This window comes from Amblyraja radiata, chromosome 6, assembly GCF_010909765.2.
Source record: "Amblyraja radiata isolate CabotCenter1 chromosome 6, sAmbRad1.1.pri, whole genome shotgun sequence".
Taxonomy (NCBI): Eukaryota; Metazoa; Chordata; class Chondrichthyes; order Rajiformes; family Rajidae; genus Amblyraja; species Amblyraja radiata.
This window is the reverse complement of record NC_045961.1, coordinates 52,341,859-52,368,891: the sequence shown is the minus strand read 5'-3', so window position 1 is coordinate 52,368,891 and position 27,033 is coordinate 52,341,859. Positions and strand designations below refer to the sequence as shown.

The following is a 27,033-nucleotide window of genomic DNA, read 5'->3' as shown; positions in this document are numbered from 1 at the left end:
GGAAAAGCAACTCATATATCGCTTGGGCCGCTTATAGCCCAGTGGTATGAATATTGATTTCTCTCACTTCAGGAGGCCTGGCATTCCCTCCCTCTCTATCCCTTCCACACCCAAGTCGCACTAGCTTCACATTTTCACCTAACAAACAGCAAAAAATGGCCTGTTTCCTTTATCATCGTTAATTTTTTGCATATCTTTTATTCATTTTTCTTTATCTCTCTACATCATCATCTATATCTCTCGTTTCCCTTATCCTTAACCAGCCTGAAGAACGGTCTCGACCAGAAATGTCACCCATTCCTTCTCTCCAGAGATGCTGCTTGTCCCACTGAGTTACTCCAGTTTTTTGTGTCTAAGCAGGGAAAAAAGCTGTCTTGGAAAAAAACAGTCTATAAAATAAATTCTATGTAACCTCACCACAGTAATCGGATACCATTGGCTCTTAAGAATACAATCTGTCAGTTTCAATGCAGGTGGTCATTGAATTTTGTAAGTAATTGCTTCTATTAACAATATCAAAAATAAACTTACAGCTATTAAGAAGTATTTTTGAAAATTAAGGGAAAAATACTGTTATTACGGGTCTGAATATCTAGCCACCGTAACATGTTTTATAAAACAATTTTCTGTAATGGGAGGTTTCTTAGGAATGCTACGTTCTAACAGAGCTACTTGTATGTCAGTTGCAGGAATTAAGAGTAATCTCTGGTGGAGTTGCAAGTGCTATCATAGTCAAAATAAAATTAGTAATTCGAGCACGAGGGGTCAAGTGGCTTTTTTGTGTGGTCTAATCGAATTAGAGCACTTGCTCAGCAGAAACTCGGCAGTGGTCACTGATTATTGATCAGAAATTGGAATTTAATACTTGAGTCAGACAATGCATTTTCCTCTAAATTGTGCTGTAAATATTTATATTTTAATTAGCTAATAATATGTTACTGATATTAACAGTGAGTGAATACATTGTATTTCCATTTTATATGTTAATAAATGTAAAGGCTTCATAAAATAATCTGTGATTAAGCAGTAAGTTTGTCCTCTGATTCTTTTCTTTGTACAGAGAAAGGATTTATAAATTCATCAACTCTAAACAAAGTCTATGATGTTGGTAAAGATGAAAACTTTTGCTTTGAAGCCATACTTAATGCATATCCACTTATAAGGTGCCAGTGGTATTTTTCAGAAACAATCTTCCCTTGTGAACCTACAAATTTATTTGGGAACAGGTACAGGTTTTTGAATTTGTTGGACGATTAACAGAAAGCTAATGTTTTCAGAAACAGTTTATTACTATATATAGTCTTTTATATCAGTATATGTTAAAGCAGATCCTAACTCAAGTTTTGTGAATTACATTCATTTGGTATTTGAAATTCAAACTTTTTTCTGTTTAGCACACACATAGTCTAGAGTTGCCAGATATGCCTGCTATGTTACTATCTTCATTTCTCATTGAACCAAGTTTAATCCCCTGGCACCACATTCTGCTCTGGATCACCTTGACTACAAGAACACCTATGCAAGGTTGCTATTCATTGATTATAGCTAGCCTTCACCACCATTTTATTGTATTATATGTATGACTGCTGCAATTTTGTTCAGACTTCGGTCTGAATGACAATAAAGGCTATCTATCTATCTATCTATCTATCTATCCATCTATCCATCTATCCATCTATCTATCTATCTATCTATCTATCTATCTATCTATCTATCTATCTATCTATCTATCTATCTATCTATCTCTAAATTAAAAAATTTATAAAATAAAAGAAAACATTTTTATTTTTTTTTAATAATTATATTTATTAGAAGTACAGTACATTACAATAGTACAAGCCAAATATATCTTATTACATTTATTGTACCACTTCATTTTTTAAGCTTTAAAAAGAGAGAGAAATAAAGAAAGTAAAGAAAGTGAGAGAAAGTCATGATATTGTGAAAGAGTGATCAGAAAGAAAGACCCATTGAGCAAAGAGTTAGGGAAAAAGTTAAGAAATAGGCCATAGAAAAGAAGAAAAAGAAAAAGAAACAAAAGCTCTATTATGAAGACCGCGCAAAAAGGGATATACCTACTTCGTATTTTTCATCCCCCCTTACCAGATCCTGACACCATTTCTTTTTAACATTTAAAAAAAAGTGCGGCACAGTGGTGCAGCAGTAGAGTTGCTGCTTTACAGCGGCATAGTCCCGGGTTCAATCCTGACAACGGGTGTTATCTGTACGGAGTTTGCACGTACTCCTTGTGATCATGTGGGTTTTCTCAGGGTGCTCTGGTTACCTCCCACATTCCAAAGACTGACGGTTTGTAGGTTAATTGGCCTCTGTAAATTAGTAGAACGAGTGTATGGGTGATTGTTGGTCGGCACGCACTCAGTGAGCTGAAGGGCCTGTTTCCACGCTGTATCTCTAAACTAAACTAAACTCTAGGCTATAGACAATAGGTGCAGGAGTAGGCCATACAGCCCTTCAAGCCAGCACCGCCATTCAATGTGATCATGGCTGATCATCCATAATCAGTACCCCATTCCCGCCTTCTCCCCATATCCCCTGACTCCGCTATCTTCAAGAGCCCTATCTAGCTCTCTCTTGAAAGTTTTCAGAATTCCACACTCAACTCTCTGTGTGAAAAGGTGTTTCCTCATCTCGATTCTAAACGGCTTACCCCTTATTCTTAATCTGTGTCCCCTGGTTCTGGACTCCCACAACATCGGGAACATGTTTTCTCTAGCATGTCCAAACCCTTAATAATCTTATGTTTCAATAAGATCCCATCTCATCTAATTTCCAGAGTATACAAGCCCAGCCGTTCCATTCTCTCAGCTTTGACATCTGCAATAAGCTTCTGGACTTTCTGATTAGCTTCAGTCAGTAGAATTGGTCGTAACATTTTTCCCACCCTGATTATCAGCACTGGTACACCTCAGTGTTATGTGCTTAGTCCTCTGCTCTACTCCTTGTACACCTTCAATTGGATGGCCAAGTACAGCGGCATCTCAATCTTTATGTTCATTGATGATACCACTGTTGTCTCCCAGATATACAACAATGAAAGTGATCCCGAACCTTGTCATGGTGTCAGAACAATAGCCCTGCTATTGCCTCTTGTGTTCTTGTTTGTGTTTTGTTTTTGTTTTTTGTTTGCCTTGCCTTGTAAAGCGACTTTGAGTTCTTGAGAAGCGCTATATAAATTCAATTTATTATTATTATTATTATTATTATTATTATTATTATTATTATTATTATTATTATTATTATTATTATTACCATCAGCAAGATGCAAGAGTTGCTTGTTGACCTAAGAAAGCCAGTGGAAGGAAAGGGGTGAACACAACTCTATCCTCAATGAGCCACTGTAGAGATAGTCAACAGCTTCAAGTTCCTAGACATCAATATCACTAGCAACCTAAACTGCTCCCTACATGCTGATGTGGTGATTGAGAAAGCACATCAGTATATTTATGTTTGGAAGGATTCTCTCAAATTTCTACAGATGAGTTGTAGAATGTATACTGACAGGAGATTTTTCAGCCTGGCCCAACAATTGCTCTGTTCTTGACCATCTGAACCAACTTCCCCTTTTCTTGACTCTCAGTCTGAAGAAGGGTCTCGACCCGTAAAGTCACCAATTCCTTTTCTCCAGAGATGCTGCCTGACCAACTGAGTTACTCCAGCTTTTTGTGTCTATCTTCGGTTTGAACCAATTTCAATATACTTCTCACTCTGACTCAATACTACCACTCATCAAAGCAAGCAAAACACGAACTGAAAGCAAGGGCTTTCTACTTATTAACATTTTCCCCAAGTGTCTGGTTAACTTTTGAACATTTTAATATTATTATTGCATAAACAGGAATCCAGATAATTAACATAACAGCTGCTCTAAAGTCAACATTATGAGACAGAGATAGAGTAGATATGGAGAGGATATTTCCTGTAGTGGGAGAGTTAGGGACCAGAAGGGATAGAATGAAAGGTGCACCTTTAGAATGGAGATGAGGAAGAATTTTTTAGTCAGGGGGTGGTGAATCTGTGGAATTCATTGCCATTCATTGCAGTAGCGGCCAAGTCAGTGGGTATTTTTAAAGTCGAGATTGATAGGTTCTTGGTTTGTAAGGGTGTTAAAGGTTACGGGGAGAAGGCAGGAGAATGGGGTTGAGGGAAACATAGATTAGCCATGAGTGAATGGTGGAGCAGACTTGATGGGCTGAATGACTTAAGTTAGCTCCTATGTTTCTGTTATATTAAGCACCTTTTTCTGCTGAAAAGCACAAGGTGCATTGCATGAAATGTGTCATAGAGTGTAGGCTTTTGTTAACCGGTCAGAACACGCTATGGCGCCATTGGGGACAAATGCTGAGTGCATTGCATGAAATGTGTCATAGAGTGTAGGCTTTTGTTAACCGGTCAGAACACGCTATGGCGCCATTGGGGACAAATGCTGAGTTGGTATTGACGGTTTCTTGTCAGGAATTGGGACCCTTAGATGGGGATTTTGGTCAGCATGGATGAATTGAACTGAAGGGTCTGTTTCCATGCTCTATGACACTAATCATACTAGACCTTTGTCATAAAGCACCTATTTATAAATTTATTTCATGCCATATCTGAGCAGCTTGATTGTTTCCATGGTTAGAGAGTCTCAAGACTAGCGGAAATCCACAATGCCATCATACTAATATTGAAATAAGAGCTGTATTTGGCTATCTCTAAAGTACCAATTTGCTTTAAACTTTTTAATTGCAGATTTTTTTTTCTGCTTAAGGTCTGCTGCTTGTACATTGCATAATTATTTTCACTGTTTCCTAGTTTTTCTGCATCATTTTGTGATCATGGACATAAACCTGGAATCTACGAATTATTTGCAGAAAATGAGGAGACAGAATTTCAGACATCTTTTACTTTATATGTAAAAAGTAAGTAAAGGCTATATAGCTAAGTGCTTAAATTTTATTAGTAAGCTGATAAAATAATCCAATAATCTGATATAGACAAGATTTGTGAGCATCCAAATGATGAAAAGTATCATCAAATACTAATTTTTGTAAACAGAATGGTGTTGTGTATTGTTAGGGAAAATGAGTACAAAAGTAAGAATGTTTTATTTCAATTACATAGGTGAGACCATATTGGGAATACTTTGTAGAGTTTTGATTTAGACTTTAGAAATATAGCACAGACGTGGATAGATTTACATCTCCGAATAAAGATTTGAAAATTTCTCTTTTAAGGGTCTTTCTCTCCTATTTCTATTTTCCACTTTTTCTTTTCTTATACACACACTTCACGTTTTTCTATTTTCTACTATCTATTTTTCCCTCTTTTTCTCTTCTCCAATTTTTTAAATTTATTTTTTTACTTTTTTCTTCTTCTTGTCTTTCTTATTTCCTTTTCAAAAACATAAAACTAGAGGTTGTACATAGAATGTATAATTACGTTATGACATAGTTGGCACCTAAAATTAGGTCCCACTGTATTGTTTTGTATTGTACTAACTTCTAATAAAATAAACAAAAACAAAAAACAAAAAAAAACAAAAAAAGAAATATAGCACAGAAACAAACCCTTTAGCCCACCGAGTCCGCGCTGACCAGCGATCACTCCGTACACCAGCACTATCCTGAACACGGGACAATTTATAATTTTTTACCGGAGCCAATTAACCTATAAACCTGAATGTCTTTGGAGTGTGGGAAGAAACCGGAGCACCTGGAGGAAACCCACACAGTCACAGGGAGAACATACAATGATACAATGATACAATACAATTTATTTGTTGTCATGTGAACCTCATTGAGGTTCAAACTCCGTATAGACAGCAACTGTAGTCAGGATCGAACCCGGGTCTCTGGCACTGTGAGTCAGCAACTCTACCGCTGCGCCACCGTGCCACCCTTTGAAAAGTGTCTTATTTCTTTCAATGAGTTGTCTTATGAGAAGAGATAAGATAGGCTAGGCTACCCCACAGTGGCATAGCTAGTAAAGTTACTGCCCGATAGCACCAGAGACATTGGTTCAATCCTGATATATGGTGAAGTTTCTGTGGAATTTCCAAGTTGTGATCAAATGGTTTCCAGCAGGTTTCCTCTAACATCCCAAAGGTTTGTGAATAGGTAGGTTAATTTGCCACTATAATTTGTCCCTGGTATGTAAGTGATTGGTAAAATCTGGGGAGCATTGAAGAGAATGTACAGAGATTGGATTAATTAAAATTGGGTGGTTGATGGACAGTGTGGACTTGATGGACCAAAGAGTCTGTGTAAGTCTTCAACGTAAGGTCAGGCAATTACAATGGTATGAAGATGGAGTTGTCACATGTGGACTGGGTAAATAAACTATGAGACAAGTCAGTAGATCACAAAGGAGATCCATTGTTATTATTGGCAGTGAACCTACCAGACCCGGGATATCACTGGGAGCGTAGAGCTGTGATTTCATGTCTAACCATCCACAGCTGCTTCATCAATTACCCATCATAAGAACAGATGTTGGCGTGTTTGCTGAGGACTGCACAATGCTGAGCAAATTAAGCAGTTCATGCCTGTAAGCACTAAGACCTTGCAAACATTCGGGCACAAGCTGTTAAGTGGCAGGTGACAGGTCAGGCGGTAACCATTTCTAACAAGAGAAAATGGAACACCTACCCTTGACATTCAATGGTATTATTATCATCAAGGCACCTGCAAAAGATATTCCAGAGGTGAGCTGCCTTTCCAATGCCAGAAACTGAAGTGTGGCCAGCCACATTAATACTGTGACTACCAGAAAATGTCCTAGCATAGTTATCCTTTAATTAGTGATTCACCACCAGACATCGCAAATACTTTCCTCTATCCACAAGGCATGTCGGGATTATGATGGGATATTCACCTCCTCTTTGGATGAGCATAGTTCCAACAAAATTTTTGATGTGATCCATGACAAACCAGTCCACTTGTCTTGGAACAGTAGAAATGTGTAGAACAGTAATTATATCTGTAAGATAGATTTTTTTTATTACTGTTGGTAGTTCAGATGAACTTGATAACATATTCATAAACTTATGTTCATAACACTTGATAATATGTTCATAAATATGACCATCCACTAAATTTATAAACTGCACGTTTGACAGCAAAACCATCTCTGGAGCTTTCAAGGACAAAAAGTCATCTTTCGTGCATGTCTGCAAGTTATCCTTCAGTCAGAATAAACTGGACAAAATGCAATGGAGTGCTGTAAGTACAAAAAAATGTAACGGCCACTTGATGTTACCATTAAAATAATAACATGAAAATTATTCAATTGACTCAAGGTGTTTTAAACTTACTATTTACTTCCTACAGTAAACAAATATTTTTTATCTGCCTTCCTTTCCATTGCGCACATTTCAGCACTGTTTTCAGTGCCACTATGTTGCTATTTTTTGCAATAAGGCCATTTCCAGCTGTGTAGAACTATCTGCGTGCTGCTCTTACAGACATGAAAAATCATTATTTAAATAAAATAAAGACTTTGTTCTATTTTTTAGTTTATTGTCACGTGTACCGAGGTACAGTGAAAAGCAATTTGTTGTGTGCGGAACAGTTAGCAGAAAGGCTAGACATGATTACAATCGACAGAAGCATGATAAAGGGAATAACGTTTTGTGCAAGATAAAGTCCCGTAAAGTCCAATTGAAAATTTTGCAACTGCGATCATGAATAAGATTTCTCCACAGAAAGTTTAATTTGTGCAAGAGAGGCATTCTATTCCCATGTTCTTCCCAAAGTCCAGAAGGATTCAACCAAATATACTGGTACTCCTGTGCATGATAAACAAGCCGCTGGAAAACCTGATCTAATTGTTCTGAATTTTTTTTGCCATCATAAGTATATCTTGAAAATATTAATCAATGAGGAGAGCACTATTGCAACTATATCTCAAGGATATCTATGCAACATGATTCTTCTATTTTTGGTTAATTTATTTAAATTCTTCATACTCTTGACACAATACTAAAGTAAACTAAATAAAAATGTTTAAAGAGTAACCAAATAATTAAGTGATTTCTGTCCAACGCACTTGGATGATGTGTAAAGCTGATGTCAGTGTAATTAAGACTATTAAGAGCATATATATTCTGTGATTTGGTTTTCTGACCTGGCCTATTTTTTGTCATATTTAAGTTGTATTAAGACTATTAAGACTATTAAGAGCATATATATTCTGTGATGTGGTTTTCTAACCTGGCCTATTTTTTTGTCATATTTAAGTTGTACTGAAGGAGAGTCTGTTACTGAAGGTATTCGGATTGAGCTGTCAGAAGGAAAAGAATTTGGCACCAAAATTACAACAAGTGTACTGGACTCTGGGACCATGGTGGGTGGGTTTTTAATGAAGTGCTGTGCAGAGAATATCGTAGGATCAATCTGCAAGAAAATGTTTCTTCAAAAGCAAGGTAATGTTGCTTCATTCATTCATGTTTTATCATTCCTTAAGCAAAGTTAATATCAACATTTTGAACTAATTATGATGCAGAAGTCTGGTAGAATGTACATAGAACAGTGCCACACAGGTACAGACCCTTTAGGTCACAACGTCCAAAATGATGCCAAGTTAAACAAATCTCATGTGCTTTCACGTGATCCATATCCCTGCATTCCCTTGTGCCTATCTAAAAGAACATAGAAGAATATGTACAAGGAATAATAATGTTGGTGCTACACTATATTGTTTTTATCATGGGATCATTGAAATTGTATGGCTAAGAAGTAGGTTATGCAGCCCATCAAGCTGTAATTTATTTATACAAAATACAAATTAATTCCCCTCTTTTTTACAGATGTGAAATATTTGCAGTCTCTCTTAGTCACCTCAGCTGGAATCTTTATTCTGGTTACAATTGCTTTAGTGGCTTTCATATTCTACAAATACAAGAAGGTAAATGGTCATAGTATTACTAATGGATATGTATTAAATAGTTTATGTATGTAATATGATCAACTCAAAAAATATGTTCAATGAGAAAGTTACAGATATTCCACATGCTTTCTGAAAAGGCTGATCAGGTCACAAGCATGCGGTTTATATCCAGTTGGCAGGTTGAAATTGGAGTTGTGAAAGATGTGTCTCAAATGTATGTTCTCACCTCTTAAACTTACATGGAGTTGTTTCTAATTGTGTTGTTGCACCAAAATCTTGCTTTTCTTTTCACTGTGTAAGTTATGTTCTATTTATTGCCTATATCCCTATAATGCTGGTGTGAACAAACTTTTCATTGTGCCTGTACCTTACTGTACTTGTGCATATGACAATAAAGTTAACTTGACTGATTGAGCTTGACACAACACAAGAGACAGGTGCATTCTAGGTGAGAGTTCACTTGTTCCATTCCTTAGATACTGTTATAAGAACAATAAAAGAAGAAACTGAAAGCCATTCTTATCCTAACTAAAGCAGATTCATATTATTTTTGGGATATGCTTTCACTAAAGTGGAAATTAAATTAGAACAGAAATATTGTATGTTAGAATACAGTGTTCAGATTTCTATAGTTCTATAATCATAATTTTCTTCTTAAGAATAGCTGCTCTCGAAATAACTAATGATGCAACAGAAATTTGTAGTTGAATAATGGGTATCCTTATCTTCATTTAAGCAACCTGGCTATGAAAGTCAACTCCAAATGATACAGATGGTTGGATCTTCTGAGAATGAATACCATTACGTTGATTTTAGTCAAATTGCTTATGATATCAAATGGGAATTTCCTCGAGAAAATTTAGAACTGGGTAAGTATCTGTTCCAAAATGTGCTACAAAATATATACTTCCTCGAGAAGGGCATGGATGGCATAAGATTGGCTGCCCAACTTCAGAGCAAGTTTTAAAAATGTTTTTTTTAATGTGTTTACTTAACTGCCATTCAAAACTACAAATTCAATTTCTATTTCATATCCATAATAATTATTCCTTATTTGAAATCATTGCCCAGTATGAACTGTAAATAAGATTTGGTCCAGTTCCTTGCTAATTGTTTTTTCCCCGCAGGGAGTGTACTTGGCTCTGGAGCATTTGGAAAAGTAGTTGAAGCCACAGCATATGGAATTAGTAAAGTTGATATTCGTGTCAAAGTAGCTGTGAAGATGTTAAAGGGTATGTTCAATTTATGGCACACTTTCTTTGAGGATATTTATGCTCAAGAAACCATTCAAATAAAAATGGTAGACACAAAAAGCTGGAGCAACTCAGCGGGTCAGGCAGCATCTCTAGAGAAAAAGAATAAGCGATATTTTGGGTTGAGGCCCTTCTCCAGAAGAAGGGTAAACCAGCAACTGCAGTTCCTTCCTACACATATAAGCATGATATCGCTTTCAAGTTTTTGGTGGAATTTTCTATTCACATGAATTAATTCATTTATTAAAAGTTATTTTGGATTATTAAATAAAAATAAAAGCTACAACACTTAACTATAGCTAAAAGCAATTTGCTGACTGCAACACACAAAAGGCTGGAGTAACTTAGCAGAACAGGCAGCATCTCTGGAGAAAAGGCATAGGTGACATTGCGGGTCGAGACCCTTCTCCAGACTGACTGTGTTCTTTTAAGGTTTTTGTTGTTTTATTATCTTGTATTTGGAATGCTATTTATTTTATTCGTGATAATGTTTACTAGTATGTTCTTATAAAGTTATGATTAAAACTGAATGGATCCTGACATTTCTACATAGCTCCTACTTAACATAACAGCAAAAGTAAAAAACATATATAGAGAAGGTCAAAAGCACGGAGTTATTTCCCAACATTATAAATTAGTCATCATTGATACACTTTAATATAAGTAAATAACATAATGTTTGTTCAATTAATTGGATAACAGATAAATAGCAATGATATAAATGATGGTTTGTGTTGAAACGCTGTAAGTTGGAGGCTACAATACTAATAATGCAAGTTTTCAAACCTGAGTACATTTTATTAGTAGACTTGTAGATTTGTAGACTTGGTTATTAGGACCTTGTAAGTGAGTTCACTTTCATCAGAACAATTGGGGCATTAGTGTAAACAGCATGGGCATGTTTGCAGCAAAATAGCAAGAACCATATTAGATTAATTCGAATGCAACAAGAAAATGTAGACACAAGGAACTGGAGGTGCTAGTTTACAAATAAAGGGCACAAAATGCTGGAGTAACTCAATGGGTAAGGCAGCATCTTTGGAGAATATGGATAGATGACATTTTGGGTCAGGACTCTTCTTCATTGAACTATGTTAATACCCTCTGATCTGATCTTATTGATAGTGCATTGGGGCTGAGGATGACTTCAGTTCTGTGGGTTTGAGGCAGCCGGTGACGTGGGATCTTCATATTGTTCCACTGGTGGAGCAGAAGATGCTTGGCTAGTGAGATACTTGGAGAGTTCCATTGTGCCATTTTGCTTAGAGCCCATGTGTATCATAGAACCATACAGCGTAGAAACAGGTCCTTCAGCCCAACTTGTCCACACTGAGCAATATGTACCATCTACACTAGTCCCACCTGCCTGCATTTGGCTCATATCCCCCTATACCTGTCCTATCCATGTACCTGTCTAATTGGTTGCAATAAACGTTGCAATAGTCCCCAGCTCAACTGCCTCCTCTGACAACTCGTTCCATACACCCACCACCCTTTTAGTGAAAAACTACCCCTCAGATTCCTATTAAATCTTTCCCCCCTCACCTTAAACCTATGTCCTCTGGCTCTCAATTCCTCTGCTCTGGGTAAGAGACTCAGTGCAAGAGACCCGATCTATTCATTTCATGATTTTAAGGTTTGCTTGAGGTTCTCTACCTTTCTCTATGTTCCCTCTCCCTATTTTGAACAATCATAGGTCAGGGATTGCCATGAACTTTATGACAAAGTAACAATTTTTCAAGGAATGTCCATGAATATCATTGAAGCGTGTAAAATAATGGCTTAGAGCACACATGCACTTCATTATTTAAATTAAAATAAGAGACTCATGAATATATTTTTATTCCCCACTTAAAAGAAAAATATGAACCTTCTGAAAAAGAAGCCTTGATGTCTGAATTGAAAATGATGATTCACATGGGGAGCCATGAAAATATAGTGAATCTTTTAGGAGCTTGCACTCACTTGGGTAAGTAACTGCACTCTTGTATTTATGCCTTCTTTATATCCAAATCATGCTATTTATGAATGCTTTAATTTCTGCTGTTTTAGGTCCAGTTTATTTAATCTTTGAATATTGTTGCTATGGAGACCTCCTTAATTACTTAAAAAATAACCGGGAGAAATTCCATAGGACATTAACAGATGTCTTTGCACACAACAACTTCAGCTTCTACCACAATCTTCACAATGACCAACAATTACGGTAACGTGGATTTTCTACTGGAATTATCTGGTCAAAATTGTTACTTTCTGCAATCTGTTAAATTGCCCTGAATGGCAAAATTAATGGCAATATCATTGCATGTTTTAAAAATATTTCTGGTTTAGTTCAATATATAATTTTTTTTTTGTGTGTGTTGTCTGTGTCTCTGTGCTGGTGATTTTCATTATACCTGTACCTCACCATATTTGTGCATTTGACAATAAACACAACATAACTTGAAATGGACTTGTAATACGTATTTAAAACAGATGGAATCTTTTTTTCAAATCTGTCTGGCTCTGTTGTCTTTAAGTATTAACATAGTTTACAAAAATGTGTGTTTCCTGTGGTAAGTTATAGGATCAATTTATACTTCAAAATATCCATACTATTTTGAGGCATGGAAAATGGTGAATGTCAGAGGTGATGTATGTTTGAGATAGATCATGACCCAGTCTGCTGGTTCATGTGCAAATGACCCTTTTTTTTTGTTGTGGTAGTGGATAGTGCCTATAATTATCCTTCAACAAGAGAAATGAACTAGCCATTTATTTCATCCTTATTTGGAGTTAAAATTGGCATGTAGTAAAAGTAATGCTGTGGTTGTTATGAGAGATTTCAACATGAAGGTAGACTGGGAAAATCAGGTTGGTACTGGACCCCAAGAAAGGGACTTTGTAGCGTGCCTTCATGATAGATTCTTAGAACAGCTTGTATTGTAGCCTACTAGGGAGAAGGCAATTCTGGATTTAGTGTTATGTAATGAACTGGATTTGATAAAAGACCTCGAGGTTAATGAGCCATTAGGAGGCAGCAACCATAACATGGTCAGGTTTAATCTACAATTGGAGAGGGAGAAGGGTAGATCGGAGGTGTTAGTATTGCAGTTGAATAAAGACGACTATGAGGGGGGAGCTGGCCAAAGTTGACTGGAAAGATACACTAGCAGGGATGACAGTGGAACAAAAATGGCAGGTGTTTCTAGGAATAATACAGAAGGTGCAGGATCAGTTCACTCCTAGGAGGAAGAAAGATTCCAAGGGGAGAAAGGGACGACCATGGCTGACAAGGGACGTCAGGGACAGTATAAAAATTAAAGCAAAGAAGTATAATGCAGCAAAGATGAGCGGGAAACAAGAGGATTGGGTAATGTTTAAAGAACAACAGAAGATAACTAAAAAGACAATACGGGGAGAAAAGATGAGGTACAAAGGTAAGCTAACCAAGAATATAAAGCAGGATAGTAAAAGCTTCTTTAGGTATGTGAAGAGGAAAACATTAGTTAAGACCAAAGTTGGACCCTTGAAGACCGAAAAAGGTGAATTTATTATGGGGAACAAGGAAATGGCAGAGGAGTTGAACAGGTACTTTGGATCCGTCTTCACTAAGGAGGACACAAACAATCTTCCTGATATAGTAGTGGCCAGTGATCTGGGGTGACAGAGGAACTGAAGGAAATCCACATTAGGCAGGAAATGGTGTTGGATAGACTGATGGGACTGAAGGCTGATAAATCCCCAGGGCCTGATGGTCTGCATCCCAGGGTACTTAAGGAAGAGGCTCTAGAAATCGTGGATGCATTGGTGATCATTTTCCAATGTTCTATAGACTCAGGATCAGTTCCTGTGGATTGGAGGGTAGCTACTTTTTAAGAAAGCCGGGAGAGAGAAAACATGGAATTATAGACAAGTTAGCCTGACATCAGTGGTGGGGAAGATGCTGGAGTCAATTATAAAAGATGAGATAGCCGGACATTTGAATAGCAGTAACAGGATCGGTCCAAGTCAGCATGGATTTACGCAGGGAAATCATGCTTGACTAATCTTCTGGAATTTTTTGAAGATGTAACTAGGAAAATGGACAAGGGAGAGCCAGTGGATGTAGTGTACCTGGACTTTCAGAAAGCATTTGATTAGTGGGCAAAATTAGGGCGCATGGTATTGGGGGTAGAGTGCTGACATGGATAGAGAAGTGGTTGGCAGACAGGAAACAAAGAGTAGGGATTAACGGGTCCCTTTCGGAATGGCAGGCAGTGACGTGTGTGTGTGTGTTGACGATGTAATTTTGAGAAGTGAAAGAGTGCATTTGAAGAATGTGCCTTTGTACCGTCTTTGTACATAAGAGCCCTTGTATGGCCCTTTACACTCCTGTCTAATAGACCTTAGCTCTAAACCTACAATCGGGTCAGTGCAACTAACTAATTCCCCCATCCATTGCAACTGGGCGGCACGGTGGCGCAGCGGTAGAGGTGCTGCCTTACAGTGCTTACAGCGGTGGAGACTGCTTCGATTTTCCGACTACGGGTGCGGTCTACGGAGTTGGCACGTTTTCCCTGTGACCACGTAGGTTTTCTCCGAGATCTTCGGTTTCATCCCACACTCCAAAGATGTACCGGTATGTAGGTTAATTGGCTTGGTGTATGTGTAAATTGTCCCTAGTGTGTGTGTAGGATAGTGTTAATGTGCGGGGAAGGGCCTGTTTCCGTGCTGTATCTGTAAACTAAACTGCTGTGCGATCTCCAATAATAATTTTTATTAGAAGTATCTCTGCTACATGTAGAAGACAGACCTTGAGAAAGCACTACCAGTAAAATGTTTAAGAGCAAAGAAAAAGGTGGGGAAGTGGGAGGAAGGGGAATATGGGAATGATTAACCAGAGAAGCACAGGGGGAGGGGGGAAATAGAGAGTGGGACACAAAGAGGGAGAATGTGTGTTGTATCCTTTATCTGTGCACTGGACGGCTTGATTGTATTCATGTGTAGTCTTTTCTTCGAGTGGATATCACAAAAGCTTTTCACTGTACCTTGGTATACATGACAATAATAACGTAAACTAAACTAAAGAATGAGTCCAATGTAAGGAAAGGTGTTGGTTGAATATGAATGGAAGGGAAGGCAAGAGTCCTACTGTAATGGAGCTGTGGGGAAACTTGCCCAAACTTGTGAGACTATGACTCCAGGAGCAATGCTGTGCCACCTGGAAGAGAAATTGTGTTTTTTAATATGTGTTCCTTTAATACATTGCCTGTTGAGGTCACAATTATATCAATGCTAGCAGCTGGTTGAAATTGACTGCAACTTCTCACTAATGGCTGGTGTTTCTGAAAGACCACAAGAGAGATGCATGATACGTAGTATAGAGCAGCATTACACAAACACACATGTTTTCTTTTCCCCCTCAACTTCTGTTGTACCTTGATCAAGGTTCACAGAATGTCCAACACTTGCATTATAAGTAATCACCAAAGATCAGTTCTTTATGGGTGTTTCCTCTCATGCACCATAGCAATATTTCAGGACTAGATCTAAAAAGCATGCAGAGCTGCCAAGTAGTATGGATTTTCCGTATTTTGTATGGAAATGCGATAAGAATACTGGTGTACGATTTTGTGTTAAATACAGATTTTAAATACGGAGTCAGTTCAGTCTGAAGAAGGGTCTCGACCAGAAACGTCACCCATTCCTTCTCTCCAGAGTCGCTGCCTGTCCCACTCCAGGTTTAAACAGAGCGCTGTCAGTTTAACACGTGGGAATTTAAATAAAGAGCTGTCGGCTATAAGGCTGTAGGTTCTAAATATAGTGCTACCAGCTGGAGCGTATTTCATTTAAGCATAGCGCTATGGGCTTTAAACATAGCGCTATGGGTCACAGACTGTTCAGGAAAATTCTCATATAACAATGAGTCTTTGGAATTCTCTTTGAGCCTTTGATTATTTTTCAGGCCGTGGTAGAATTGTGGATAAGCCTAGCGGTGAAAGGTTACCAGTGGGATTGCAGTTACATTGGGATTGGCCTTGATTTTACAGAACTTTGGGTGGGCTCAAGGGGGAGAGAGGGAGGGGGGGAGAGAGGGAGGGGTGGAGAGAGAGAGGGTGTGGAGAGAGAGAGGGGAGGGAGAAGGAGAGAGGGAGAGAGAGGGAGGGAAAGTGGGTGGGAGAGAATAAGAGAGGGAGGGAGAAAAAAAGGAAGGAAGAGAGAGGGAAAGGGGGAGGGAGGGGAGGGAGGGGAGGGAGGGGAGGGAGGGGAGGGAGGGGAGGGAGGGGGAGGGAGAGAGAGAGAGAGAGAGAGAGAGAGAGCGAGGGAGGGGGGGAGGCTTCCAAAATGGCTTCTACATCATCATCTGGTGCTAAAAGCAGGAAGCAGGCATTCAAAGAGCAATATATAAAGTGATGGCAATGAATGCACTGTCAAGTAAGGTGCGTAGAAGACATGTCAATTAGTAGCAAAGTTATGAATTCTTGTACTATTACATGGGTATGACTGCACTTTAAAAAAACATTTTTTTTAGCAAAATGGCACCGCATAAAAATACTGATTTCCTCAGCAAAATACTGATTTTCAGGTACAGTACTAGAATACTGAAATGCTCTGACAAAACTTGGCAGCTCTGAACATGGAGTCTGGTCTGAAGAAGGGTTTCGGCCCGAAACGTCGCCTATTTCCTTCGCTCCATAGATGCTGCTGCACCCGCTGAGTTTCCCCACCAATTTTGTGTACCTTCCAGCTCTGAACATGAGTGTTTTCTCCTTTCAGTCATGGGCCACAGTGGCCAATTATGGTGTTACAGCTGTTGCCTTGCTGAAGACCAGCAAACACAACACATTTCAGTATTAACATTTGGTAACTTCCTTATCTCGATAACCCAACTTTGAGTTTGTGTTTAGTTTCTGACCGAGGTATAGTGAAAAGCTTTTGTTGCGTGCTAACCAGTCAGCAGAACTACAATATATGATTACAATCAAGCCATCCACAGCATACAGATACACCATAAAGGGAGTTTACTTGCTTAAATAAAAAGACACAAGATGCTGAAGTAACTCAGTGGGTCAGGCAGCATTACCAGAGAACATGGATAGGTGACGTTTCAGGTCAGGACCCTTATTCAGAAGAAAGTTTCTGACCTGAAATACCACCTCTTCATGTACTCCAGAGATGCTGCCTGACCCGTTGAGTTACTGCAACAGTGTGTCTTTTTTTGTAAAGCAGCATCTGCAGTTCTTTGTATCTTGTTCTTGCTTTAGCTAATCAATAAGAGTGGAAACTTTTAAATGGATTTTGTTCAAGATCATTCTTATTTTCAGATTTGATGTTTAATTATAAATCAACCACTAGAAGTAATGAGTGTTTTGCTTTACTTATCGATATTTGCTTTCCAAGAAATGCTTAGAACTGGGAATTGTATGTGTTACCGTAATATCTTTATTTCATATTTTGATTAGATACAATGGTAAAAATTTACTGCAAAATGAATCGTACATGCCAATGAACAAAAAGACTGGTACAGATACATTGTCACGTATCAGCGACTGTGATTTATTGTCCAGCGAGAATGAGCTAACGTGCCCAATCAATATGGGTAAGCAGTTTCCTATAAACAAGCACAGTTTGTGAACAGACGATTCTTTGGTACTGTGTGTAAAACATAGAGAACTATAATGTGTGATTAGCAGATGTTTATCTAGTTTTTTTATTTTGAGCAGATAAAATAAGAACATTGTTACAATGAGTTATCTATCTAATAAAAGGCATTTTCTCAATTGTTTGAAATCCATAGCATAGAGTCATATAGCACAGAAAGAGGCCTTTCGGCCCAACTTGTCCATACCAACCAAGATGCCCCATCTACACTAGACCTGCCTGCCTGCCTGCATTTGGCCCATGTCCCTCTAAACTTTTCCTATCCGTGTATCTGTCCAAATTACTTTTACTGTTGTCAAAATACCTGTCTCGCCCACCTCCTATGGCAGCTCGTTCCATATACCCACCACTCTCTGTGTGAACATAAACAACATGTTAGACTGCAGTTCAGTAAAGATATTCAATCAAGGAATAAATCACATTCTGGCAGGTATTTTCCACAGATGATCCGTTGAAGAATGTAGTGACAACTAAAGCAAGCGCTATAGATGTGTGATGAATGATACTCGGGATAGCTAATGCAAAGCAATAACACATGCATCATGTTTCATGAGTATGGAAAACCTTGTCATAGAATTGAGGTGTGGGGCAAGTTTCCTTTCGCACAGAGTGTGGTGGAGGCGTGGAACACCCTACCATCTGAGGTGATGGGGGCAGATATGATTGTCACGTTTAAGAGACTTTTAGATAGGCACATGGAAGGACAGGGAATAGAGGGATATGGATCGTGTGCAAGCAGATGAGATCAGTTTAACTTGACATCACGTTCGGCACAAACATTATGGACTAAAGGGCCCATTCCTGTGCTGTGCTGTTCCAATTGAAAATTGAAGGATTTTTTTACACTCAGAAATAACTTCTATTCACATTTATTGTGCTTTAAGATTTACTTTTAATAATTCGAAATACTAATAAAGCTAGTAAATAATGAAGAAGTTGCTATTGGTAAGCAATTTTCCATTGATCATTGTTACAACCTTAAAATTATTAGAATTATGTTGTGACTCTTGTGACTTTATTGTTACATGATAATAAATTTTAATGTGAAACAAAATCTTGACTGGAAATCCCGTCTTTTTGTGGAATTAATTCATATTAAGTCTGTGCAAATATAGTAATCGAATCGCAAAATGCGGAAACAATCCCTTCGGCCCAACTTGTCCACGCTGAACAACATGTCCCATCTACACTAGTCCCACCTACCTGTGTTTGGCCCATATTCCTCAGAGAATATAAAAGTAATTGTACTCAACTAAACCTAGTCCAAATAAAAGAGAAAAAGTTATCTCAAGTTATCTAATGCTGTAATTTTGATTTCTACAAGACAAATGGTTAAAGTATATGTCTATAGCAAACAACAAACTTGATATGAATTTTCCAACAAAGAGCAAATGCACGTTTGTGTAAATACCCCAGTATTTTGTATAAATATCACAGTTACGATTAAACCATAAATACAATTTTGGGACTTTTAATTTATTAGCTGACTATCAGAATGCCAGTAAATATGAAGATGATGATCTACACGTTGTTACGTTTGAAGATCTTCTCAGCTTTTCATACCAAGTTGCCAGAGGAATGGACTTCCTCACATCAAGAAGTGTAAGCTTACTTAAGCAGTCTTTGTGTCAAGTATTTAAAGTCTGCCAGTCTGCATTGCCACAGTAAGTTAATCACTGGCTCTTTTGTTAGTGCATTCACAGGGACCTGGCAGCCAGGAATGTGTTGGTGACACATGGGAAAGTTGCAAAGATATGTGACTTTGGATTGGCAAGAGACATCATGCAAGATTCCAACTATGTCATGAGAGGCAATGTAAGTTTATGTTCTTCTTTTTTTGTTCCCTTGTCTAATCTGATATCTGTACTTTGGAATTAATTTTATTATTTGACACCAGTGTACATCAAACAAGAGAGAGTCATCTACCTGTTGTACATACCTTGCAATTCTTCTTTCTATTTTTTCTCCTTCGCCCAAAAGAAGATCAGGAATGGTTAAATGGAGTTCTAATCTGCAGGGTTTTTTTGAACAAGTGGAAAAATTTAGAAATATTCTCACAAAGAATTCTTGTGGCGGCATCTGCTAGATAACAATCAGATGGAAACGTGCTGTAACCAACATTAATTGCCAATTATTGTTGCTGCCTGCTGTTGATAAGATGAACTAACTCATAGAAAGATAGACATAGTAAATAGGTGCAGGAGTAGACTTTTTAATCTCTTCCTTCAACGGAGAAGCAACCTTTTTCCATGTCGTATCTCTGTTCGCACTTAACATCGAGGAGCTGGTGGCCTCCAACTGGAATCGACCATAAGGGCTCCAGTCGCAGAGCCTGTGGACTCACCATCGCGGAGCTGGTTGACTTTCGGAGGCTGTGGTGGCGCTGCGATTGCGGCTGTGACTCGACTTCGGAGGCTTCGGCCGCGAGCCCTGTGGACTGTAACATCGGGAGCTCACAACAGCTTCGCCCACCCCGAATCGTATGGCTTAAATTGGCCCGTTCGCAGGGCCTTTCATCGCCCGGCGCGGCTTAAAATCGGCCACAGGATCTTCCAACGCCCGGCGGGTGCTACAACATTGGGAGCCTCGATCGCCTCGACACAGCAGTTTGACTGCTTGACCATGGGAGAAGAAACAAGGAAGAGATAAGACTTATTTTACCTTCCATCACAGTGAGGAGGTGCCTGCAGGAGAGTCACTGTGATGGATGTATGTGTTAAATTGTGTTAATTGTGTGTTTTGTTGCTTTTTTTACTGTTATGACTGCATGGTAACTAAATTTCGTTCAAACTTGTTTTGAATGACAAATAAAGAAATTCTAATTCTAACTACAGAAAATTCTGGAAATTCATACACTATCCATCAATTTCAGTGAAAGACCTCAGCAATTAATGATGCTAATGTGATTCTTTATTAATTCTGTTAAATTTCATGGAATTAAATAAATTGTTTGTCATTTGCTAAACCACATCAAAGCATCATCACGTGTATGAAGAAAGGGTCTGGACCCAAAACGTCACCTTAGTTCCTGCAGGTTTATTCTCCTCCTCGTGCTACTACCGTCATTCATCTCCCTCTACTTACTTTCCTCCACACAGATGAGCTATAATTAAAAAGCATTACATTTCTTCTTCTATTTAGCACCAAAAGCAATTATGTCACCTTGACACCCTTGGTGTGCATTCTATCATTGATACTCCAGTTGAAAATATATTTATTTTCTCACTTTGCCAGTCTTCAAACTGAAACATTAACATGTTCCTTTCTCCACAGAGGCTGTTTGACCTACTGAATCCTTGCAGTCTTTTATACTTTTAGTTAAGAAATAATTGAAGTGCTCTGCAGAATAATCTCATTATTAGGCCTTTCATGATACTGAGAAAAAGTCATTAAGGTGGCTTGTTACCGAATCTCACATAGTCACACCACAGAAACAGGCCCTTTCACCCACCTCATTCATGCCAACCAAGATGCCCCATCTTAGCCTATCTCATTTGCCAGCATTTGGCTTGTATCCCTCTAAACCTTTCCTACCCATGTACCTACCCAAGTGTCTTTTAAATGTTGCTATTGTACCTGCCTCAACTACCTCCTCTGGCAGCTCATTCCATATTCCCATCACTCTCTGAGTGAGAAAGTTGTCCTTCAGGTTTTATTAAATCTTTCCTCTCTCACTTTAAATATTTAATCTTTTGATCTTTAATATTTTATTTTGATATTTTTATTTTATTTTATATTTTTATTTTATTTTATTTTATTTTATTTATTATATTTTATTTTATTTTATTTTATTTTATTTTATTTTAATTTAATTTTATTTTATATTTTTATTTGATATTAATATTTGATATTTTGTTTCCCCATTAAATATAGGCACGATTACCTGTCAAATGGATGGCTCCTGAAAGCTTGTTTGAAGGCAGTTACACAATTCATAGTGATGTCTGGTCATATGGAATCTTATTATGGGAAATATTCTCACTTGGTAAGGATGGATTTTTAATGTCCAAACGTTATCCCATGATTTCTGCTCAGTTGTATTGGTTAATGTCACATCTTGACTTTCTTCAGGTGTCAACCCATATCCTGGAATCCAAGTAGATACAAACTTTTACAAGTTAATTAAGAGTGGATTTAAGATGGATCAACCATTTTACGCAACAGAAGCAATGTAAGTTTTTCTAAAGATTAGCACAAAATGCTGGAGTAACTCAGCGGGTCAGACAGCATCTCTTGAGAAAAGGAATAGGCTATGTTTCGGGGGGGGGGGGGTGGAGGAATCTGTAGGGTTCCTATTAAATCTTTTACCTCTCACCAGTTGATTAAATTCACTTTGTCCTTTGGGTGCAGGAGTCCACAGGCATCATTGACAGTGAAGTTCAAATGTGAAACCATCCTTGAAGAATGTGAAATGCCTTTCAATGAAAGAAACCAGTAAATAATTGCTGTATTGCAATATATAGCAACGGCACTTTGGATCCTATCTAGACCATCATTTCAGTCATTCTTATGCCCCTGTCCCACTTAGGAAACCTGAACGGAAACCTCCAGAAACTTTGCGCCCCACCCAAGGTTTCCGTGCAGTTCCAGGAGGTTTTTGTCAGTCTCCCTACCTGCTTCCACTACCTGCAACCTCCGGCAACCATCTGCAACCTCCGGGAACCGCACGGAAACCTTGGGTGGGGTGCAAAGTCTCCAGAGGTTTCCGTTCAGGTTTCCTAAGTGGGACAGGGGCATTAGCCACTCATTTGGGGCAAAGCGGCAAGCACATTCATTTCAAGCAAACATTATGGGATTGAAGCAGTTCATTTATTTTGATCCAATGTATTGTTATTGTTCCCCATTTCCTAACTTACTTTTCCATGTTTCCACAGCTACAAAGTGATACTAAACTGCTGGGCTCTTGATCCAGGAAAAAGACTCGCATTTTCAGACTTAGTTTGTATTTTTGAAAAGCGGCTTGCAGATGCTGAAGTGGCTGTAAGTGAACATGGGATTATTTAGTTTAGTTTATTGTCACGTGTACCGAGGTATAGTGAAATGGTTTTTTGTTGCATGCTATCCAGTCAGCGGAAAGACTATACACAATTTCAATCAAGCCGTCACACAGCGCACAGATACAGGATAAAGGAAATAATATTTAGTGAAAGATATAGTCCAGTGAAGTCCAATCAAAGGTAGTCCGAGGGTCTCCAATGAGCTACATAGTAGTTCAGGACCGCTCTCTAATTGGGGCAGCTCTTAGCTTATTTATAAGACTTGATAAGAAGGGGTTTGTATTCATGCAAAATAATCTCTCTGTATGGCACCTGAACATCACTGGCTATTTTACTAGTTAGTAACAAGTAGGTTAATTAGTCACTACTGTTATCTAGGCAAACATGTAACCTGTTTGTCCATGGTAAGGTCTTGTACACAGTCAGTGATAAGTGGCCTGTTGATTTAACTTTGATAATGATGGCTGAGAAATAAATTTGCCCAGGACCCTGGTTTAATGTGCCTGCTCTTCCAGATAGGACAGCAAGGATAGGGTGGCACAGTGATGTAGCAGTAGAGTAGCTCCCTCTCAGCGCCAGAGACCTGGGTTTGAACCTGTCTATGGGTGCTGTCTGTATGGAGTTTGTACGTTCTCCCTGTGACCATGTGGGTTTTCCCCGGGTGCTCCAGTTTCCTCCCACATTCCAAAGACTTAGCTTCTGTAAATTATCCCTATAGTGTGTAGGATAGAACCAATGTACGGGTGATCACTGGTCAGCGTGGACTCCGTGGGCCAAGGGGCCTGTTTCCACGGTGTATCTGTAAACTAAACAAACCTAAACTAAGTCCTGTTTTAACAGGCTAGGCAGCATCTCTGGAAGACATAGATAGGCAACATTTTCAGTTGTGACCCTTCTTCAGACTAATTAGTCCTGACCCAAAGCCTCACCTATTCATGTCCTCCAGTGTGGCTCTCTAAACCGTTGAGTTACTCCAGCACTTTGCATCTTATTATTATATTTTGTGTTATTAGTTATGTTTGTGTTAGTGAGTTATTAGTTGAGTTATTCTGTTCATCTTAGTATTACCTATCCTGCCTTTAATAGTTTTCTTACAAGCCATTTATTTAAATCACATTGTGGAAATATTATCATCTCACACACTTATTATGAACTATAATACATAATAGATTCCATTGACTCTATAATTTTACACTAATTTATTGTTTTGGTTTATTTATGTTCAGGTTTACCACAACAATATGGAGTCCAAATGCAATCTAGACCATAAAAAATAGTCATTAAATCTCAGAGGAGAGTCTGGATCCAGTCTGCAACATCACTGAATGAAAATGATCCAATGGTTGAAGAAATCAAAATGTAATTTCTCTGTTGTATCTGACCAAAATATCACGTGTAGCTTTCGAACATTTTAGTTTTACTTTAAACTAATCAATGAATTTCAAAGCTGCTAACATATAGAACAGTATAATGCTTCCAGCTATTTGGGTTTTCCTGTGTTGTCGTTAAATTGTTCTGGAATTCTGAGCTGTCACAAATTTATATGTTTCTCTTTTGTATTACAAACCGGCAGATTTAATAACTGTGTTGAAATTAAATGATGAAGATTCACAGAATTTATAATGGAAAACTGGGAGATTAGAGTCTCTTGAAATGCTGAGGTGAAGAGGTTTTGAAGAGCATCATTCTAGGCAGGAAAGAGACACCATAAGTTAACAGTGAAAAGGTGGAGAGAATGAATAAGGGAATTCCAGGGTTTATAGTGTGGATATAAAAACAGAGAATTGAGGTCAGACTTAATCTGTGGGAAAAGAGACAGTGTTAATGTTTCAGGTCCAAAAAATGTGTCAGTCTCTGGGAGTGCCGATGACTGAAGTCCTGGTGTAATTGAAGGGCTGAGTAGAATGGGCTGTGTAGAAGAGGACACACAGTAGGAATGCAGAGTTACTGAAATGTTACTCGGCTAGTGGAAGTTATGGAGATAGCAAGAGTCAAAGTTATGATGGATTTGTAAAAATATGAGCACTAGCAGGGCACAGAGAATGACTTTTTGTTTCCTTTCCCCAGATGTTAAATGAATTGAATAAAATGCAAGAAAAAATATTCTGCATGTTCTGTTGGATAGATGTAGGTAAACAAATTGTATGTCCATATGTTATAGCCAGGCTGATGACAACTTTGCTCACTATCATATAGGGTATTTTTTACTTAATGAGTTACTACAAAGGTTTTGTTGAGAAAGGCATCATCCAGTTCCTATCCTTAATGGCCTTACAAGAGTGGGATATGACAGACTAATTCAGAGATAAGTTGAATGCCATACAAATTGCTGTGAATCTGAAGTAACATCTAGGCCAGCACCGCAAGCTATAAGAGATTTACATTATTTGGTGTTTTAGTTGACATTGAAATATTTATGACATCCAGTGGTTTCTTGATCATCATAACAAGCTTTTATTTCAGATTTATTTCAGTAACTAAATTTAAATACCTGGCGGAATTTTATTGATTGCCTTCAAATTATGTGTCCAAGTTTTTGCATTGCTAGCCTGGTGACGGAACATGGTGCCCCTAAACTATTTTATAACTGAACAAAATAAAGCGTGTCCAATCAGGTTATACTGCTGACCAGGGAGAGCATTGCAGCAATACTCCACAAGGATATCCTGGATCAATATCAACATTCTTTTTTATTTAAATTTGCTTAGGTGTGTTTGAATTGGTTAAAATTGTATTTATATTGCTCTGTTAACAATGACAGCTATGTTTTCTGGAAGCACTTGAGCCTTTTAGTATGTCTGCAGTGTGTTGTTAGATAATAGACAATAGGTGCAGGAGTAGGCCATTCGGCCCTTCGAGCCAGCACCACCATTCAATGTGATCATGGCTGATCATCCCCAATCAGTAACCCGTTCCTGCCTTCTCCCCATGTCGCCTGACTCCACCATCTTTAAGAGCTCTATCAAGCTCTCTCTTGAAAACATCCAGAGAATCGGCCTCCACCACCCTCTGAGGCTGAGTATTCCACAGATTATCAACTCTGTGAGAAAAAGTTCCTCATCTCCATTCTAAATGCCTTACCCCTGAAGGGGCTGTCCTACTGCGACGACCTAATCCGCGAGTTTAGAAGAGTTTGCCCTTGACTCAAACTCGCAGCATGGTCGACACGTGGTCCTAGGAGGTCCTAGGAGGTCACTGGAACTCTCCTTCATGCTCGAGGGAAGTTCCCGAATACTCGCGGCCTCAGCCAGGTCGCGTAAATTCTTTTCAGCATGTTGAAACATTTTCCGCGAGTAAAATTTGGTCGGCATGGTTCATAAATAACTCGTAGTGCAGTGGAGTGGGGTCGCTATTTAGTTACAGGCAGTCGAGGGCAGCCGTAGGCAATCTCCTTCACTGACCGGACATTTTGATTGGCTCATTGGAGTTTTCAGGACCAAGGAAAACTGACCGGAAGGTAAAATGCCCGCTAAACTTTATTATACTTCTTAAAAGTGTTTCCACTCCTACTCTCCCCCCTTCTCCTCCCCTTCTCCCCCCCTTTCTCGCCCCTTCTCTCCCCTTCTCTCCTCTTCTCTCCCCTTCTCTTCCCGCCCCCCCCCTCCCTTCCGTGCTCTCTAAAGGACTTACCATACACTGTGGCAGCTGTCTTTTACCTTCCTCTTCATCGTGGGTGTGACTTTCAGACTGCGCTCCCCCGCTTTTCCTAGCCCCCGCCTTTGCGATGTGTATGTGTGCACGGTTGGTCGATCCAGCTCACGGTTTCAACGCGGACGGTCGATCCAGCTCACGGTTTCAACGCGGACGGTCGATCCAGCTCGAGGTTTTCCAGGCGAGTGCCCTCGAGCTTGAAGGTCAAAGACACTCTTCTTAACTCGCAGATTAGGTCACCGTAGTGGGACAGCCCCTTTATTCTTAAACTGTGGCCCCTGGTTCTGGACTCCCCCAACATCGGGAACATGTTTGCTGCCTCTAACGTGTCCAAACCCTTAATAATCTTATGTTTCAATAAGATCCCTTCTCATCCTTCTAAATTCCAGAGTATACAAGCCCAGCCACTCCATTCTCTCAGCATATGACAGTCCTGCCATCCCAGGAATTAACCTGGTGAACCTATGCTGCACTCCCTCAATAGCAAGAATGTCCTTCCTCAAATTAGGGGACCAAAACTGCACACAATACTCCAGGTGTGGTCTCACTAGGGCCCTACACAACTGCAGAAGGACCTCTTTGCTCCTATACCCAACTCCTCTTGTCATGAAGGCCAACATGTC

At 38.9% G+C, this 27,033-nt stretch overlaps 1 protein-coding gene across 3 annotated transcripts in view; it reads left to right on the top strand.

The window, feature by feature from the left end:
• Positions 1 to 24,850, top strand: part of flt3 (fms related receptor tyrosine kinase 3) — a 69,320-nt gene extending 44,470 nt beyond the window's left edge. For all 3 annotated transcript variants that reach the window (XM_033022835.1, XM_033022834.1, XM_033022833.1), the window contains 16 exons: positions 1,061 to 1,226; positions 4,813 to 4,919; positions 7,118 to 7,220; positions 8,238 to 8,422; positions 8,807 to 8,904; positions 9,623 to 9,755; positions 10,014 to 10,118; positions 11,998 to 12,108; positions 12,192 to 12,345; positions 17,564 to 17,700; positions 19,246 to 19,364; positions 19,455 to 19,577; positions 21,636 to 21,747; positions 21,834 to 21,933; positions 22,637 to 22,742; positions 23,986 to 24,850. In XM_033022835.1, coding sequence (XP_032878726.1) covers positions 1,061 to 1,226; positions 4,813 to 4,919; positions 7,118 to 7,220; positions 8,238 to 8,422; positions 8,807 to 8,904; positions 9,623 to 9,755; positions 10,014 to 10,118; positions 11,998 to 12,108; positions 12,192 to 12,345; positions 17,564 to 17,700; positions 19,246 to 19,364; positions 19,455 to 19,577; positions 21,636 to 21,747; positions 21,834 to 21,933; positions 22,637 to 22,742; positions 23,986 to 24,036 — 1,910 coding nt within the window. In that variant the 3' untranslated portion in view covers positions 24,037 to 24,850. The remainder of the gene's footprint in view (positions 1 to 1,060; positions 1,227 to 4,812; positions 4,920 to 7,117; positions 7,221 to 8,237; positions 8,423 to 8,806; positions 8,905 to 9,622; positions 9,756 to 10,013; positions 10,119 to 11,997; positions 12,109 to 12,191; positions 12,346 to 17,563; positions 17,701 to 19,245; positions 19,365 to 19,454; positions 19,578 to 21,635; positions 21,748 to 21,833; positions 21,934 to 22,636; positions 22,743 to 23,985) is intronic.
• Positions 24,851 to 27,033: the final 2,183 nt, after the last annotated feature.